General features: G+C 36.0%; 2 protein-coding genes across 2 annotated transcripts in view; one reads left to right on the plus strand and one right to left on the minus strand.

The window, feature by feature from the left end:
* The window catches only part of ppp1caa (protein phosphatase 1, catalytic subunit, alpha isozyme a), a 36,392-nt gene extending 26,744 nt beyond the window's left edge, over positions 1-9,648 (minus strand). Inside the window, exons 1-2 of the mRNA XM_020933103.2 lie at positions 9,513-9,648; positions 9,151-9,256 (exon numbers count right to left, since the gene is read on the minus strand). Coding sequence (XP_020788762.2) covers positions 9,151-9,205 — 55 coding nt within the window. The 5' untranslated portion in view covers positions 9,206-9,256; positions 9,513-9,648. The remainder of the gene's footprint in view (positions 1-9,150; positions 9,257-9,512) is intronic.
* A 4,433-nt stretch (positions 9,649-14,081) lies between these two features.
* Positions 14,082-20,326, plus strand: cldni (claudin i). The gene is made up of 3 exons (XM_020933093.2): positions 14,082-14,190; positions 17,059-17,191; positions 18,322-20,326. The coding sequence occupies exons 2-3, from the start codon at positions 17,060-17,062 to the stop codon at positions 18,820-18,822; spliced, it is 633 nt and encodes a 210-aa protein (XP_020788752.1). The 5' UTR covers positions 14,082-14,190; position 17,059; the 3' UTR covers positions 18,823-20,326.
* Positions 20,327-20,554: the final 228 nt, after the last annotated feature.

The following is a 20,554-nucleotide window of genomic DNA, read 5'->3' on the forward strand; positions in this document are numbered from 1 at the left end:
GTACCATCCCTAATGTATAATAAACTTAAAAACACAAACTGCAATAAATAAACAGCAGAATGAATCTCTTTAGTAGCTAGTTTGTATCTGTAATGAGTCAAAGAAGGGATCTATTCAACCCCCTACAGCTCAAAACTAATCATAAAAGAAAATAACAAGTTACCCACTAATGCTAAAAAAGGTCCCCTTGATAAACATTTCCCTTTCATATATTTAACAATAACCTGATCTTAGGGATGGGACATGATCTCGTGCCACAAGATCTCGCGACACCAAATTGCCACACATGAGGAGAATAAACCTGTAGGAATTTTTCCAAACATTTTTACATTTGCCTTGGATGAAACAGAGGTTAACTTTGCTGAGTCACTCCTCTTGAGAAGCTGTGATAACAAAAAAAAAACACTGCTACAATGACAGTAAAACTGTAACATTAAAAAAGGAAAAATTCTGAAGCAAAAATTATGAACTGAATAGCACAATTTATTTATCAAAAATTCTATCAAAATCTTGTCTTGTTTCAATCTCGTGTACTGAATGTCAACATGTCTCTTCTCGTACAAATTATACCTAACATAGTAAATATCGTGACAGGCCTATTCACAACACTAGGATATTTTCACGATTGCGATATTTTGGGGAGGCGAACGAAACTCTGAATATGATATATTTGATATAATATGATACTTTTTCCTTTTAAAATGCCTTGACAAGACTGAACACAAAGATTTACAAGTGCTTATAAGAGTTATTTCTTCATAGTCTGCACTGAAACAGAGCAAAAGATCATGGTCTATGTAGTTCCCTTTGTCTTTTGTAGCTATTGCCGCACCATAACAATGAATTTAAGCAAAGAGACTTATAATTCGATAGATCGTAATGGTCCACGATATTATTGTGAGACTTTTGTTGTTACATCCCGACACAATAGAAATATTCAATGCTATTACTTGTACAGACACATTCAAATCCAGCTGTTTTATTGCGTTGCGTGGCTAAACCTGAATGCTAAAGGCGAACCCCATTTACTACAGGCCGTGGAAGTGGACACATTGATTCTATATATAGTCTCTCTGCTCCTCTGTGCTCTTCTGTGCTTCTCTAATGCAAACAAGCCCTGTCCATTTAATAAAGCAGCCTAAGGACTCTGGCATACTGCCAACGGCTTTCTACTCTGAGTCTAAGATAACACAGAAAATCTGTTTTAAATTTTGAAAAAATAGAATGCAAAATTTATCAAACGAACTGAGCATAAAACAAAAATTGTAAAAAAGCTGTAGAAGGAGATGACTGATAATTAGAATAACAGAATAATTTCCTTTGTAAATTTCCATACAGATAATACAGTTTTGCAAAGGTTTGTGGTTAATTTTACAGTTTTTAATAATATTGTAATTGCTGATAATTAGAACATTTGCTAAATCAGAAAATCTAGAGTACATCCTCTGCAATAAAAATACAAATCTGAAAAGACTGGCAAAAATAAAACAATAAGACCAGTGAAATGTCTGCATTATTGTAGTCAAAATTACACAGACACTGGTGCATTATGTTTATGTCAAAAACGGGATTCGAACCACCAACCTTCAGATCAATGGAATACTCTACAAACTGAGCTACTGTCACATTTAAGCATTGATTACCTGCTTTTTGATAATTTGATGACAATTATGTGATTGATTCCACAAAAATGTTTATTATTGTCAATTTTTGTCAATATTTTGCAAGGATCAGAGAGCAGAGAAGCTTCGGTTTCACCAGTTTGACATGGACCCATCGCCAGGTCAGTAGCTCATTGATTATGGACTTAAATGAACGCTGAGGCCTGAGCAGATTTATGCATGATCTGCTGTTACACAATCGTCATGGTAACACAAAGACAGACCTGTTCACTGCATGTTTACCCTATGGACACTCTGTAATATTCTGATCTGCCATGTGAGCACAGTTTAGTGTAAACAAACTGTACTGCGCTCACATGGCAAAAGCTAATGTAAAAAAAAAGGATGTATTTTAAAGGGGGGTTATGTAATGTTTAAGGTGGAGCTACTTGCTTGTCTCCATGGAGATGCTATTGCTTTGCCTGGAATGTTCACCAGTATGGCATTAAAGGGTCTATATTACACAAAGCTGATATTTGTGAGCCATGTTATAATGTGGTTACCCCCTCAAAAACAGACCTGGACTTGTGTTTTGTTTCATTCACACATGTCTGAGTAACACTTTATTATTAGTCTGACTACAAGTCCAAAGCTCAAAATGCTCCGTCTCTTGTGATGTCATGCAGTTTTTTTTCCCCAAGTTAACAGCTACCTTTTACTTTTTGTGTAGCATAAATTGGCAATTCCAGGGCTGAAATCATCGAAATGATTCTAGTGAAGGTGTATGGAGGGGAACACTTGTATTACCACATGACATCACAAGGTGGAACAGAGTGTTTTCCATCTGAGAGAAGAACTCAGCCTAAATATGCATGGTTTGTGTGTTAAACATGTGTGAATGAAACAAAACACAACTCCAGGTATGATTGTGATGAGGAAACATTTTAACACAGATCAGAAAATAGAGTAATAAGGGCGTTTTAAATATGCTGCATCTGAAAAACTGTTGACACCATCAGGTAGTAATATTATGCATGTTATTCCTGGTATTTTTGAGCAATAAAAACATCTATTACTGATAAATGTGAGATATGTTTAATGCCGTACTGTGAGACATTCTAGGCGCAGCAATAACCTCTCCATTGAGACAAGCAGGAGGCAGACACCTTTAAAGTTTATCAAAGCACATTTACAGCCTTTCTTTTGTACATCAGGAATAATGCACTTTGAATAGGGAGAAGATGCGACCCAAAGGAAGCTGTAATTGGCCCATAATTTTTTAAGTGTCTTTAATTTGTTTGTAACAACGGCAAAAGAAAATTTCACACTGTACATTCCAGGCAAAGCAAAATCATTTCCACATCGCCAAAAGGTGGCAGACCCTCCACCACAAAAGTTGCATCATAGTGCACTTTTAAAGACAGAAATAGGGTGTATCAGGTCAAATAATCTAAACAATCTATTAAAATATTAAGTAATAAATATTAATTTTTGCAGTGAAATCGGAATCTGAACAAGAAGAAATCTCGCCTCGTCACTGAAGCGCCGCATCTTTTTACAGCTTTAATAATTTACACACAATTTCTTGCCGCTGCCTGCACACAGACACACACACACACATACACACACACACAGAGCAGTGAATAAGAGCGGAGTTATGTAATTATGTGGCATTATGATTCAAATGTGGGAACTGCAACACCAAAGGAACCCAAGCTCTTATTTGCCGTCTAAGTAAATGCGTAATTCAAATGGCTTTTTCTTTAAATAGTGTGTATTGTATTGGTGGAGGGGCTGCAAGTTTAATCACAACTAATGAAAATTTGAGTTGGCGCTAAAGCTGAACGACACGGGAAAAAAATCTAGTTACAATTTTCTGGCGAGCATTGTGATCGTGATTAGAATTGCGATGATTCAAATTTCACAATTTCAAGTGCCAGGCAGGTTAGACTACTCGTTTGACTAAAGCATACTTAAGATCATTATATTTAAGATTTTAATAAAAGTTTTACAATTTCATTCCCAGTTTGGACATTTTTTTTAGGTTTAAAATCTTACTTCCTGGCTGTAAATCGTGACGTCACACTAGGGAATTCCATAACTGTTACCTCGCAACCATGTCGTACAGTCGGCCAAAACTCTTCTAATGTACACAGATAATATTGTTTGATAAAGGAAACACCTTTGTTTTGTTGAAATCAGATTTAAAGCATCAGAAAAATGTCTTCCTTGCACTGAAATGGATAGAAGTCTGCCCAGTGTGATATCACCAGTGTGTTTAGGACTCTACTTCCTGTAATTTTCAACATATTTTTTTGTTTTTCTTCACAAATTGCTTCTTAATTGGTGTATATATATAACTATAAATTATATTTACAACAGGTATCATCCAACCAAATTCAGTCAAAATTATCACAAAAAAATGTGATATGCACAAGAATTGACAAAAAAAATTATGAAACATTAACTGAAAAACTAATACAAAAATCACATTTCAGAACATGTTTGTACAGATCTAAACTGCAGGGTTTAGCATACAGAATACGACAAGATATGAGGACAAGAGGAAATGATGGTAGCTAAAAAAAAAAAAAAAAAAAAAAAAGCAGCAGCCTTTGCAATTTGCTAATTGCGTCCATTCAAATTGACTTCGATTCAGTCGTGATTGATCATGCAGCAGTAGTTGCCACCACAATCAATTGCAAAGGATACAATTATTTCAGTATGTAGATATTAGGGATGTAACAATAACCAAAATATTGTGATACTGTATCGTCAAAACTCTCACAATAATACAGTGGGCCATCACAATATATCCAGTTACAAGTCTCTCTACTTAAATTTATAGTTATAGTGCAACAATATAGCTAAAAACAGAGAGAACTTGCTTCATTTGATTCTTGCTTCGTTTCAGTGTCGATTACTAGTACATGAAGTAATAACTGTTTTAACCACTATTAAATCTTAATTCTTTGGATTATCACAGAACCAAAAGCTTGTCAAAGCAGTTTAAAAGAAAAAGGTAGCATGTTCACAGTATTTTTAGCCTCCACAAAATATCAGAATAAATATCGTACAGAGAGATTTGGATATCGTTATATCCCTAGTCTTGCCTTTTTTGTAGAAATTTGTTGTTGTGCCTCTAGTTTAGACCTCTACAAATGTGTTGAAATGCAAAAGATTTTTGTATTAGTTTACAAGTTCATATTTCAGTCTTCTCTCAAATGTGAAAGCTTCTGGAGTCCTTTACCGTGCACACTCAGAACTGAATTCTACTTATTAAACATATATGCCATATCCAGTGGTGGAAGGTGATGATGTACAAAAGTACAATACTTAAAATACAATTTTTAGGTATCTGAACTTAAGTACATGTTACAAAGGATACTTTACTTTTACTTCACTACATTTGACAGCAGATATCTGTACTTTAAACTCTACTACATTTTATGAGAAAAGTAAAAAGTACTTTTGTTTATAGTTTGAGACCTGCTGAAAGGGTTTTAATTTGAGTTAACATCCCAACTTTGAGCTAAAGGTTTAATATCATACTGTGAAACTTCCCAGGCAAAGCAATAACATCTCCATGGAGCATTTGATGGACCCTCCACCAGAAAAGTTACACAATGCACAACAAATCTGAGTACTTCATCCACCCCTGCCCACATCTAATCTCTTCTAACCCCTTCTAACCCCAGAATTGTGCAGCCCTAATCAGTGGTACAATAACAGTGGTACAGTGTGTTATGTTTGCATGTCAGTTGGTGGGTCACGACTGAAAATGGGGTTATGAAGTGTAAATGAGTTACAAACCCTATCAGTGTTTGCAAACACTGCTCATGGCCATTGGGTCATTTGATTAACAGACTGTGCTTGCCAAATGCATGAGTAATACTACAAGAAAAATTATGACTAATTTTGTATTTATTCATAACCTTAGATATTTGCAAACTATTGGCCATGTGCAGATTTTTCCCCCACAAACTTGAAAAAAAAAGCATTATTTGTTTATTGTTGTATTTTCAATATTTTCAGTAGTTAAATGTAATCATGTTATTGTCATTAGTCAACAGCACAACAAAGGGTTAATTAAAAAAAATATAACTTCTAGAGACTGTTGAATAATTGAAATCTGCATAATACCATGGGTCTTCACAATGTATCGAATAACAAGTTTCTTTGCTTAAATTCATTATCATGCAAAAACAGCTAAAAACAGAGAGAACTATATATACCATGATGTGTTTCTGTTTCAGTTCAATCTCCATGATGAAATAACTGTTTTAAAGCACTTTTAAATGTTATTAATTATTTGTATTACAATGGACAAGTGGCATAATCACAATTTTGTATGCTTTTGTATATTAGCCTCCACAAAATATCGTACCATGAGATTCATATCGCGAAAACATCGTATCGAGGGATTTGGATATCCCTATTATGAAGTAGTATTACTGTTGTATTTTTTATATTTTCTTTGGTTAAATGTCGCGTTAAGGTCATTACTTAGGTCACTGGTGATTAGCCTCTCTTATGCGGTTTTAAACGTTTGGGAAAGCTAAAAAAGAAAAAAAAAAGAGATAAATCCACATTGCCAGTCCAAATCACAGTACAGGCTAGTTACAAAAAAGAAGGATATCTGGCATAAACATTTGCCACATCGCCAGTCTATTACCACACAATTATAAAGATATATTCATACAAAAACAGGCCTAAATATTTAAAAAGTCTAAGTGACCGACAAAGCAGATAAAAGAGTTTGAATATAGTGGGGTTTAATAGCATCCTTATGTGGAAGCCTACACCAAGTCGAGTAATGTTGACACTGCAGTAAGTGACCTAGATTCAGAAACCTTTAAAATCTGCAGCTTTGATTCTATTGGCTCCAAAAAAAATCATAGCATTTTTTTCAGTTCTTTACAACCTTGAGCGCCCATGGGAACCTGCTGTGAAGTCTGTAGCCCGTGTTGATTTATGGGTGATACAAATAAAACATGATGTCCTGTACAGTGGGCAAAGGTAAACAGCTCAGAGCCATGTTAAAGTCCAGACCAGGTCACACTGCTTCCCTGTGGGTTTACTGCTCATTATACAATACAATAAACAATACTCAATATAATATCAAATACTATCCTCGCAATCCAGTACACATGACATGACTGAGTCAATACACACATGTCACTACTCCAGTGTGTTAATTGACCCATAGGTTTACACACAGGAAGAAAAAAGCTCTATAAAAAAGGACTAATTTTGCACTTCTCATCTTACTCTTATGCTCTGGTGAACATACTGTAAGTAATCTAGACTGGAGGGTGAGTTTGATAAGTAAGAGTTGACAGAAGGGTGAAGGACAGATTTACCAACTAGTGTGCACAGTTTTTGCTGGGTATTTATGGTTGGAAATACAACTCAATGTGCATTTGAAATTCAGTTATCCCAATCAATAATATAGTATGTCCATTTCTGATAGTAGTTTAGAAGGGTTGAACAACTAAAATCAATTAAACTGCAATTGGACCAACTGCTCACTGATGTCAAAGGTAAAAACAACCTTTTTTATTCTTAAAAAACACACACACATACACAAGGGCTCAGGGATTTTGCATGAAAATAAAATTGTGAATTTTTTCCCATTTCACAAATTTGAAATAAAAATGTTCTGCAAACTCCAGAAAAAGGTAAAAACTGAAAAAATTGTATTCAGAGATAAGATTTAATCCATTTGCCACTGGGGAAATCTTTTATGAATGAGATAAAGCAAACTATTTCATTAAACCTGCAGCCCCAACATGTAATTTGAAGTCACTGATTTCAAAGCATCACAGCTGCAAGGTCCTGTGCCAAACTCTGCTCCTGTGACCGCAGTGAGAGGCATTTCTTCTATTTTCAGTGTAACTTCCAATGCAAGAATGTGGGGAAAAGTAAAATTGACTTTCTTCCAAACTAATCGATTTGGACTTTAAATTCATTTAACTGATTTAATCTATTTTTTGCCCAGTCCTAACACACGCAGACGCACACAGACGCAGACGCACACGCCCACACACACACACACACATAAGTATTAAAGTAAACTAATAGATTATGCACATGCATTTCAGAACATATTTGCAGGGGTCTAAAATCTATAAGGTTAAGTAAAAGTTTAGTAAATTTCTTTTTAAAAATAATTCAATTTCATGAGGAAAATTAGTACAAAATCTCCTAATGCATGCCCCAGTCTTATCTAGTGCTAATGAAATGGCCTGAATCGTCACATTCTCACATCAGACAGAGTACGTGTGGATCAGAGTGGTGTTGTTTGGGTCTGGGGGAGGAGGCTGCAGCGGAGCAGTGTAATCTCATCTCTGTCTCAAAACCACGTCCGTCACACTGGCCTCCAAAGGCATTGATCCCAAAACACCCAAATCCCAAAGCAGCACTTCTCCCCATCAAACTAATTTAATCAGTTACACGACCTCACAACTCCTCTACTGTCAGTGGCGTACAGTTGAGGTCAAATAATAAAAAATTGTTCTACAGTGTGTTTCGTGGTTGTTACAAGTACTGAAAAATATTCAAAACATTTTCCGTTTGCCAATTGTGATTTTGTGGACATTTAGAAAGTTTGCTAAAATCATTTTTATTAACACATGTGTCTGATTCATAGTTTGGAGGCAAAAAACAGGATGGATTTAAAACCTTCTCTTATCTTGTTTTATCTAGTACTCATGCATTATATTTAAGGTCTAAAAAGTCAGTCTCTGTCCCTATTTTCTTGTTTACATTCATTCTACTGAGCGCAATGCTGACACTGCACCTTCTTTGGTTAAATAAATGATTTAAGAAAGCTTTAAAAGCTTTGCATCACAATTTTCACTTAGAGCAAATATAAAGAGCACAAATACAAAACAATGTAATATGTTATGCTCTTTTGCATAATCTTATAGAGAGTTCAGTCCCCCACAATTCTACTGCACACATAAATTCCAAGGTGTTTTGAACATTGCAGAACAAATAAATAAACACAGATGAATGTACCGCTTGTTCCTAAACATAATTAGTCTGTAATAGGCTTTGTCAAATACCTGGGCAACACAACATAATGCTAGCAAACAAACAGAATGGCTAAAGAGCAGCATGTACTGTTGTCATTGTAACTGTACAATTAAATAATTAAAATGAATCATCTTTTCACACTGCCTCTGGGTGTAGTCTAGAATAAGAGACTTTGCAAACAATAATCAGACAAATGATTCTAACGTGCAAGCAAGTTCACATCAAATTCATAATCAAACCAAAAACTATTGTAAAATTTATGAGAACACATGATTAGCTGCTTACATCATTACATAAATGCAAATTAAATGCACTGGCTTATGTGTAATCAAATGACATAACGTTACTACCCTTTGCCAATTACAATGTCCAATCCAGCCCTGAGCTGCAAGTAGGTTACACCAACGCAACCGGCTCACAATATAATACTAAATGCACATGAAAACTCCAACAAGCTGCAAACTGTGAAATTTAAATAATAAAGTGCATGCAAAAATAGAAATCTTACCTTCCAAGAGGCGCTGAATTATAGAGTCGATGTTTAATTTGTCCGGCTCCGCCATTTTATGTGTATTTTTGACGTTCTCTGGCAGTCAAGACCTTCCGTGTTGGAGCTAAAATGAGAAGCAAAGCGTAAAAGACAAGGTGATCGCTTTTGTAGTTACCCTTTGGACTGTGTAAAAAATACTGCATCGCTTTCAGTACCGCCCTAGTTCATGGAGAAATGCTAGCCCCGATCCAATCAATCAATACGCTTACAAGCTAACCCGTGTAGCGCTAGCCCGGTGATGTAGGTTAGCATTCGTTAGCATCAGCGACTAATCGGCTATTTTAAAGGTAAAAAAAACATAAAAATACGCATCTCCTAACCTTGTTTTTGTGTCGATCTTCTAGGGAATGCTATAACATGAATATTTATCCTTTTGGTACAGTTTTGACCCCGATTCCCTCGCCTCGTCCGGGCTCACTGTACCTTCCCCCAGGAACTTAAAAAAAAATCTGATGGAGAGACTACGGTCACAGTGGAGGCGGGTCAATTTGCATGCGTCACAGTTTTCAGAGCGCTGATTGGTCCGCTGTAGAGCCTGAATAGAAATTTAGAAACTTGATTGGTCCATATTCTCGTCCGTCATGTACGTAGGCCATCGCCCCCAGCCGTTCACAACCAATGGCATCAATGAAGATTCAAACCCACAGAGGACGCTCACAGGACGCCCCCTCGCGTTTACAGATGAGTATGCATGTCATTAACATGTAACGGTGTACATGCACTACATAATACATTCTCTATTTATTATTAAACATTTATATTTTTTTCATGAGTTTTCCAAGTAGCCCTAAAAATACATATAAACAAGTAGGCAAGGCAAGGCAAAGCAAGTTTATTTGTATATCACAATTCGTACACAAAGTAATTCAAAGTGCTTTACAGAATAAGAAATACATTAAAATCATAATAAAAACAAATCAAAACATAAAATAAAAAAAGAGAGACATAAATTGGAGAGAAGAGGGCAGAATGAAAACCTTTCAGTCATATGCACAGTCAAACAGAAATGTTTTGAGACTGGATTTAAACAGCATCACAGAAGAGGCCTGTCTCACATGTTCAGGAAGAATGTTCCAGGTTTTAGCAGCATGAGCCTGAAACGCTGACTCCCCTTGTTTAGTCCTGACTCTGGGTACCAGCAGGAGGCCGGTCCCTGAGGTCCTCAGAGTGCGAGATGGTTCATATGGCACTAACATGTCACAAATGTACTTTGGTGTTCGGCCATGGAGAGACTTGTACACAAGCAGAGCTGCTTTAAAGTCTATTCTCTGAGCCACAGGAAGCCAGTGCAGAGACCTGAGCACAGGACTTATGTGCTCGTATGTCCTAGTTCGATTAAGGACCCGAGCTGCAGCGTTCTGGATGTTCTGCAGCGTCTCACAGCTCGTTTGGAGAGACCAGTGAGCAGACCATTACAGTAGTCTAATCTACTGGAGACAAATGCATGGATAAGTTTCTCCAAGTCTACTTTAGACAGTAAACCTTTGATTTTTGCTATGTTTTTTAGATGGTAAAAGGCTGCAGGCAGATGTTATTGATTTGGTGTGGCTGTTAAAGTTCAAGTCTGAGTCCATTATTACCCCTAGATTTCTTGCCTGATTTGAAGGTTTTAGAGAGAGAGACTGGAGGTGACTGCTGACACTGTCTCTTTGTTTCTGTGGACCCAACACTATGACTTCAGTCTTATCAGAGTTTAGCTGGAGAAAGTACTATAGCAGACAGTAAAATAAACCTTTATTTGTCCAACAATGGGGAAATTCCAGAATTTTGATTACAGATTTACAGAATTACAGATCTGCATGAGAAAAGAAATAGGCACTCAAAAATCAAAATAAAGAGTATATGCTGTATGATGAACTATTCAACACACTAATAACACAGGGTTAAGTCAATGTTTATGCAATTTTCTTTTTAAAAATAATTCCACTAATTCCAATTAAAACCATACTTTGGAATATTCTCCATGGAGAGAAATACATTTTATGTCATACCGTGGAATATTATTGCCAATGGAAGAACATCTCCATTGGAAAAAGCAAGAGAAGGCCCTTCTCCAGGCTAAATAAGAGTCTGACTTGTGGAGATACAAGCAGTAAAGATCCATGTTTTTACAATAAATACATCATGAAAAAAAGCTTTTATTTTAGTCTATTTTTGGAGTCTTATAGTAATGTATAAATGTGTCGTTTCTTCCACTAATGCCCTGCTGTACACTCACAGTCCACTCACCTGGGAAACTGCAGGTAAGTCTATGATTCACTCCAAACACGACTTAGTCTTAATATGACAAAAGAATACCCCAAAGCAAGAAGATAAAGATTTAAGGATTTGTCACATATATTTCATAAACAGAAGCTACATGTTTAAGTTTCAACATATTTCAAGTTTAAACCCTGTTGTAACTAAGAAAACTCGACATCCTGAAGACTGGTATTATCCCCCAGCCAGATGTTTACTTTGCGCACACACACACAGACACACACACACATACAGACACACACATAAGAGGACAGACTTGAGAGAAGCAAAAAGAGCAGACCACTTTGACTGCATTTTCTACATTAGTTTAACATTTTTTCACATAACATTTTCAATAACATCACATAAAATACAGCTGACCCTGATTTCTGACAATGAGGACTAATGAGCTGGGTACGGCCTACTTTCTGTCTAGACTCCTCATTTGTTTTCTATGATGTAACCCAATTTATAACAGTAAACATTCAGTCTTGCCATAACAACGTGTGTTAAAATAGGAACTTGTGACTTCCTATAATTCTCATACTCACAGGTTCCATAAACAAGACTTAAAACCAGGGGGGACAGGACCTATTCTGTGACCGGCCCTAAGTGCTGGAACACTCTGAAATGCTCTGGAACGCTTTGGAACGCTCTGGAACGCTCGTTTTTCTAGTTATTTTTGAGCTATAAAACCACCTGTAATTGAATAAATGTAAGGAAGAGCTGTTTAATGTCATAGAAACAAGCATGTGAAGGACACCCAACCAAAAAGTTACATTGTGCAACTTTAATGCCCTTTCTTTCTTAGTTTAAGGACGTAATCACCACATAATTTAATTCTATCATTGCCAAATCTAAATTTATCTCAGTTTGATGTAATTCTGTGTCAGTTCACATGTTTGGGCAAAAATAGACCACGAGCTTCATGGAGTTTCACAATAATTTACTTCATAAAGATTTCACCACTCATGTCTCACTTCCCAAAATTAGACCACCATTGTCTTGTGTAGTTTCGACTCAGACACATCCCAAGTATGCAGCAGGGAGGGGGCAGACATCAAGGAAACACGGGGCCGTCCCTCAAATATGAAGTTCAGAATCTGGTGAGTCATAAGCACGTCAGAACCAAAACCAAAATATTGCACAATTTATGGACAATGTTTGGTGATTAAGTATTTTTTTTCTGATCTATGTTGTATCTATGTAATGTTGTTTTGTCATCACAAACAGAGCTGAAGTTGTGTTTTGTTTCATTCACACATGTTTAGCACACAAACCCTGCAGATTTAATCTGATTTCTTCTCTCTGTTCTACCTTGTGATGTCATGTGGTGATACAGGAAGGGAATCCGTGGTTTTTTAATTCCACACATATTCACTAGAATCATTTGGATGATTACCGCCCTGGAATTTAAGTCTCTAGTAAACAAAAGGTAAAAAGAGCTGTTAACTTGAAAACTACAGCTTCATGAGGTGGAAGAGAGCGTTCTGAGCTTCGGAGATGTAGACAGACTTACAAATGATAGACTAAAGGATTACTCAAAACATGTGTGAAAGAAACAAAACACAACTCCGGCTATGTTTTTGATGAGATAACATTCAAATATGACTAAAGCTCACAAGAGTCAATTTTGTGTAATGTAGGATCTTTTATATTGTTTGTTCCCACTATGACCAGCAGAAATATAGTTAGATTATTGGTAGGAAATATGGTCAAGTTATAATATAGTCAGGTGCTACCATTATATTCACACTACATCTCCAAAGCTCAAAATGCTCTATTCCACCTTGTGAAGTCATGTACAGTTACCTTTTATCTTTGGTTCTGCAGAAATTGGAAATTCCAGGGCTGAAATGATCCAAATGCATTGTGAAGGTGAATGGAGTTTAAAAACACAGTGGAGATCGTCCTGTATTGCCACATGACATCACGAGGTTGAACAGAGAAGAGTCTGAAGAAGAGCCTCAGCCTAAATATGCAGAATTTGTTGAACGTGTGTGAATAAAACAAAACACAACTCCAGATAAGTTTGTGATGTAACATTAGAACATAGAGAAAATAGCATAATATGGGCCCTTTAAATTGGCTACTCACTAAGCCTAAATCATTCTTAATAAACCAGTTGTTCATTATTAATTAAGTCTCTTCTGCCATTGAAAAAGTATGATCTTCATTAAGTTCAGAAGGAATTTAACTTTAACTTTCCATAAATAGATACTCACCAATTAAATAATCTTGTACAATATATAAATAATACAATCAATATGAATAAAACATGAATTCAGCATAAAGAAAAAAAGAGGTGACATGTGACAGTAGCTTGGTTGGTTTGAGGGTTTTACATTCCTGTTTTATGCAACACTTAGAAGTTGACTTTGTTCAGAGTTCACTCTTAAAATCATTCTAAACAAACTATAATGTAAGAATTAATTATGAATCCAGTGTTTATTCATGCTTTATAATTTGGTTGTTATAAATCTGTACAATAATAAAACTGTGTAACATGGCAGAGTTTCAGAAGTTTCAGATCAAAAGTATTGTAGACCTTAAACTGCAAAACTGAAAAGGAACTGAGGAATTGGGCAAGTCCAGTCTGGTCTGCGTAGAGAGATGGTCCCGCCCCGAACCCTCACCCACATACCAATTGAAATACCCCCTTTACCTCCAATACGCCTCATTTTAGAAGAGCATCGCACAAGAAGCAACAAGCAGCAAGAATACCTGAGTTTTGAAGGAAGAAAGCATCAGAAAAATAAGGTAAGCATCTTCTCTATTTGAACAGATGGGAATGCATCGGTCTGTTATTCTATATCAAAGACAAAACATAGAATTGTAACTCAAGGGTGAAGGACTTGATTTTCTGAAAACATTTTGACTTATTCTGAAACGGAATTTTACTTTGCGGTTCGTGAACATTGCATTTCATTTATATCAATTTTGTAATTTGAAATGCAGGTGATTAATTTAGAATTTTCCATAAAAGTGAAACAGTCATTTGATTAGAAATAATAAATGCTTAAAAACAATTTCCATATAATTCAAAAGTTACAGTTACTGGATATACAATGTTAGTGAAGCATTATTGGAATAACTGTCTGATGGAGAAATATAGGCCTATAACAAACAAACAAACAAAAAAGTTATTGTTGCTTCGTTCTCATTTGGCATTCAAGTGAATAAGAAAACCAAATACTGCTTATGCCAGTTTTTTTTTGTTTTTTATTGGATGCTGTTATTTCAGTTTTAATAACAATATAGTACACCCTCATAGACTTTAGATAAATTACTACTTGTTGTTAAGAGGAGATCAACATGATTTGTGGGTGGTACTTGGCATGAACCTGCCCAAACTCACTCACCAAAAATACCTGGAAATCATCTTGTGTCAAGTTTGAAATGTATGGCTCAATATTATTTTTGATTTTAAACTAAGGGCCACTAATTTTCGGGTATAAAAGACAGACAAAGCCAATGGAACAGTAATCAATTCTTAACTTACGACTACAACCATCACTACTTTTACTTTTATTCGATATTTCAGAGTATTCTGGATAAGAGAAAAAATGGAGAATAAAATGCAAAATTAGGCATTGATACTGTATGTTAATTAGCAGAAACCCATTGATCCATTTTCAAAAACAACATCTGTGATCACATTTCTTTGGAAGGGCCTTGAAACCTGAGATACAAGAAGGTGTATGGGGCGTCACCAGCATCCTGTCCGGGCCTGTCCTGTCAAGACATAACATTTCTAGTGGAGGGTCCGCCACCTGCTTGTCTCCATGGAGATGTTGTAGCTTTGTTTAGAACGTTCCGCAGCATATCATGAGGGAGACAAGCAGATCTGTGGAGAGTCGGAATTATGGTATTTTCGATTTATAGAAACACCCGTAATGAATAAACGCTAGATGTAGGAAGGTCAGTTTCTCATCACCATGGACAGTTATTGCGCTTTGCCTGGAATGTAAAACTTGTCTGTCTATAGAAGTATGTTTTTAATGTATTTTTCTTGGCAATAAAAACATCTGCCATCGGTAATCTCCATGGAGACACGCAGGTGGAAACAGGAGGGTGTATACTTTGAATGGGTGTTACCAGTGTCTCGGTTTGGGCCTGTCCCAACACAGCCATGTATAATGCGTACCCGGGAGCTAAAGATCTTGTACGGGCTTGTTCTGGAGGTGTGATGTACCCAAAAGATATGCATTCAACCATGAGAACAGCTACCTGGAAACAAAGCTTGGAGATATGGAAAAAGCACTTTAAAATCTGATGATCACTAAAGATAGTTAAAGTTTGTAGTTGTTTTATATTAACAACACTATTACTGTAAAAGGAATGATCTGCCTATTATCTAAGAATGAGTTGAATGTAGACACTGAGATCTTGTATTGTAAAACTTAATACCTTTGGGGCGTAGTCTTTTCACAGTCCCAGGCCCTGGGTTTATTCCTTTGTTGTTTCTTCATTCATGTACAATAAGTCTGATTTCACTTTCTTTACAAGCTTTTTCTAAAATTCTTGATGCCCACTACAAACATCTCTTAGAGCGAATCACGATTTTGATTCATATATTAAAGGTGTAGCTTGCCACTAACTTGTTTCCATAGCGAAGTTTGTTTTGGCTGGAATGTTCCACAGTATGGCGTCAAAAGTGTATTTAGTCAGTTACAGGTTTTGTTTTCATATAAAAAAAAAAAAAATAGCTTGAAAACATGCATTCTTACAGGGAGCAGGTTAGCCTCTCCACAGAGCTGAAACGTAAGACGGAGATGAGTTTAATGCTGTACTGTGCAAAATTCCTAGCAAGTTAGTAACATCTCCGTGGTGATGAGAAAGCGATTTGCACATAAATCTCCTTAAAATTTTGCCTGATTTATCAGCCAGTTTGACTTCATGTAAACCGTCTGACCTCACAGCGTTAAAATTAGTTCGCTCAATGGTAGGCGGGTACTTTTTTCAATTAACCAATCTCTGCTATTTGGTTGTGACATATGTAATTTGCAGCTAATAGAGCTAACTGGTATATTAAGCTTTTCCCAAATCCCATAGGAAGAAGGGCAATAATGTCTTTCCGTTGATCAAATTCACCAAACATTCTCTTTGTTCCAGCTTTAAATCCTTGATCTCGGGAATCATTGTCAACACAGAATGTATGGCTCTGCTGATTGGCTGGTGCCTGAACTTGCACTTTGGGGGTTCTTGCAAACAGTCTAGTGTATTCTGATTCCTGACCTAGTCGCCAGAGAAATGAAATTGAGTTGAGGCATTAGGTGGCGCCAGCCTGACTACTCAAAAGTGGGACTAACCAGGAATACTTTCTAGACTAGACCAGGACTAAACAAGGACTAGAACAGTACCAAACCTGGAGACAAGCAGGTTATAGCACTATGCTACATTGCCATTCAGATCTGTGGAGAGGCAAGCCTATTCAAAGAAGGAATTGTTGTATTTTTGAGCAAAAGAATACCCATAATTAATAAAAGCAAAATGTATATGTTTAATATCATACCAGGGAAGATTCCAGGCAAAGCAATAACATCTCCATAGAGACAAGTATGGGTGTGATGTGTACTAATGAAGATTTGGACCATGTTGTAACTCTTGTGTCCCCTCTTCTTTCAGGATGGGTTCAGTTGGAGTTCAGATCGTGTGTGTGGCTCTGGGGGTCCTGGGGCTCATCGGGGTCATCGTGTGCTGTGCCATCCCACGCTGGAACATGTCTTCTTTTGTGGGCTCCAACATCGTCACAGCGCAGGTACAAAATAAGTATTATTTACACAAAATTACACTGAGATGATAAGGATAATTGCAGTGTTATGTGGGATAACTAAACTCATTGGATATAGTAATTAGTTGCAGATCCTCTCCTTGTTTCTCCTTGTTACCATGCTCCATTCTCACGAACTTCAAAATAATATTACACAAGTACAAAGTAGAAGTCTTAGTAATGACTTGTGACACTTGTATTGTATTTGTGGAATCTACTACACTTCTAAGAATAATTTTAACTGTCTGTATGTAACATCTGATTCAAAGTTAATGTAACCTTAGTTGTGTAAGAAGATCTAAGGTTCAAACCATTTCATTTTGTAAATATAAAGTCATTCAGAAAAAAGGGAGTGCCACAGGGGTAAAGCATTAGTGGAGCAAAAATGAGGAGAAATGTAGATAACAAAACAAAAGACTTTCAGTAAAAGTCTTTGAACTTGAACTTGAAGGACATACCAATGAGTTTATGCAGTCTTCATCAGGGCAAGCAATACAACATTTATCACTTCTAAACACAGTGAGAAGTGTAAGTAAAAGTAAGGTAGAGTACTGTTACAGTGTAAAATATATTACTTAATGTATGGTGTCTGAAAACGTATTCTAACTAAGTCACCTTTGTTATATGCAGTCTTAGAAAAGTGCTAATACATGTTCAGTCTCTTTATGTGATTATTTACCATTAGGAATGTAACGATACCCAAATCTCTCAATACGATACTTTCACAATATACATCTCACAGTATGATATTTATTCCTATATTTTGTGGAAGCTAACAAGACTGTAAATATGCTACTTTTTTATTTTAAAATGCCTTGACAAGCTTTTAGTTCTGTCATAATCTAAAGAATTGAGATTTAAAAGTGCTTAATAACAGTTATTTCTTCATGTACAAGTGAAACGGAGCAAAGGGTTATGGTCTATGTAGTTCTTTCTATTGTTTTAGCTACACTATAACTATTCCTTTAAGCAGAAAGACTTAATTCAATATATTGTGATGGTCCATGATATTATTGAGACTTTTGACAATACGATATCACGATATTTCGGTTATTGTGACATCCCTACTTACTATATAGCATGACAATTTTAAAAAATCTATTGTTTCTTCCCCACAGACCACGTACAAAGGCCTATGGATGGAGTGTGTGATGCAGAGCACGGGTCAGCAGCAGTGCAAAAGCTACGACTCCCTCCTGGTTTTGCCCTCCGACCTCCAGGCCGCCCGTGCCATGACCATTATCAGCGCCATGGTCAGCACCCTCTCCCTCCTCATCCTCTTCTGCGGCGCCGACTTCACCACCTGCATCGAGAACGAAGACGCCAAACCCAAAATCAGCCTCGTAGCCGGGATCGGTATGATAATCGCCGGCCTGCTCGTGATCATCCCCGCAAGCTGGTCCGCACATACGGTAGTGAGGGAGTTCAACAACCCCATGATCACCGCATCAGCGAAGATGGAGTTAGGGCCTTGTATTTTCATCGGTTGGGGAGCGGGGGTCTTGCTGTTGATCGCAGGGGGGCTGTTGTGTTGTTTTAGCAGACCGAGTAGCAGCTCCGGTGGTACGGCTAAGTACTACAGCAACTCATCTCCGTCTGCCCCCAAAAATTATGTGTAAAAAAAGTTTAGAAGATTGTACCCCGCAAAAAAAAAAAAAAAAAAAAAAAAAAAAAAAAAGTTAAGCTACACTCTTAAAACTAAAATCTAGAGTAAATTTCTCTTGACAAGTAAAATGTTTTGTACTTAAAATCAACATACATAACATACATCTTGCTAAACTTATGAGAACAACAACTCTTTGCACTTGTTAATTTGACTTGTCAAGTTGAATCTACTCAAATAAAGTAAAATGTTCTTAATTTAAGTAATTTGAACTTATTTAGATATAGATTTTTGCAGTGTAGTTAGAAAATCTAGAATTGATTTGCTATCAATAAATGCATTAGACTAACAAAAATAGTTTTAACAGTATCCTTTATAACTGAAAATGTTGACTTTAACTAATTCTCTTAAGTAATGACCTTCAATCTTTTATTTTATGTTGACTTAAAAGAATACTTAAAACGTTTATGTTCAGTCAACCTCAGATATTTAGACTGGAAATAAGTGAACTATTTAAAGTCAAATTTTCAGTTTTGTGTAGTAGACATTTCTGTAAATTATTCGTTAGAATCAGGATTTTAAAGTTTTAACAAACTAGATGAAATTGCTTAAAATTGCTTAATTATATTACCAGTTCCTTGATATATTTTATTATTCAAAATACTCACTGGCAGTGGAATATGATTTTGGCTTGTAAAGAAAAATATTGATAATAAATTATAAAAAGTCAGATTATTTAGACTAAGCAAAATGTGTTAAAAACACTAAAAATATTCCATTAGTTATAACTAATGGAGAAGTGACAGGTACCACTGGAATAGTCGACTTGTACATACACTGATGTTTCACAATTGCTTTATCTGGTGTTAGACTGTCTGGACCACATTGTACTTTGGGCTGGTATTGAGTAATGATCATAGACTCTATGTTTAAGTATGACATTTCGGACTGTATTGCAACATGTAACTTCACAATTCAGAAATCCGACATGTTTGCTCCTGAAGCATTGGGTTCTAAGATCAAAATGAGTCAACTATAACATAAAGTCTATGTGAACAACCGCTTTTCATTTTTCTTTTGTAAATATTCCATTTTCATAACACAATTAAATCTTTGTTTGATGTTTCACTGTATCACTGTAATTAACAATAAGCTACATTATTAAAAGATACATCTGTATTTCCCTTGTGATTTCAATCATTTCATGAATTTGGCATTTTAGGACAAACTGCATAAGTTGCACTGTTTTCTTACTAAAATTGTTATCCTCAAAAGAAAATAATTTGAACATTGTAACATTATACATATTATGATTTAGTTTAGTCTAGCATCACAGGTATTAGTATTTTAAATAGTTTAGTGATGTTTTTTTAATGTTTTTTTCTTTGTTCTTTGTTAACCAAAGGCACCTCAGTTGGCCTCAGGGAGCATTCTACATGTTCATCCTTATATGACATTTATTAGTGAATGACTTTGTTTTGTACTGACATGGATAAATAAATCAATTGTGTAATCGAAAATTGTTGTGTGTTTTGTGTTAAAGACCTGTTTCATGTGTTCACAATGAAAGAGTAAAGATTAGGATTAATCAGATGGACCAAGAGAGTCTGACTGCAGGAGGAGTAGGGGCAGGAGTTGTATTTACAAATATAAATGTGATAACTTTATAATGATTTACTCTCTGTTATTACAAAGATATAAGCCTCACCTGTAGAGGCCAATGTTACAGATATAAGATGCTGGACTTC

The sequence above is a fragment of the Boleophthalmus pectinirostris genome, unplaced genomic scaffold (genome assembly GCF_026225935.1).
Source record: "Boleophthalmus pectinirostris isolate CB_2022bp ecotype Guang Dong unplaced genomic scaffold, ASM2622593v1 HiC_scaffold_17, whole genome shotgun sequence".
Classification (NCBI taxonomy): domain Eukaryota; kingdom Metazoa; phylum Chordata; class Actinopteri; order Gobiiformes; family Gobiidae; genus Boleophthalmus; species Boleophthalmus pectinirostris.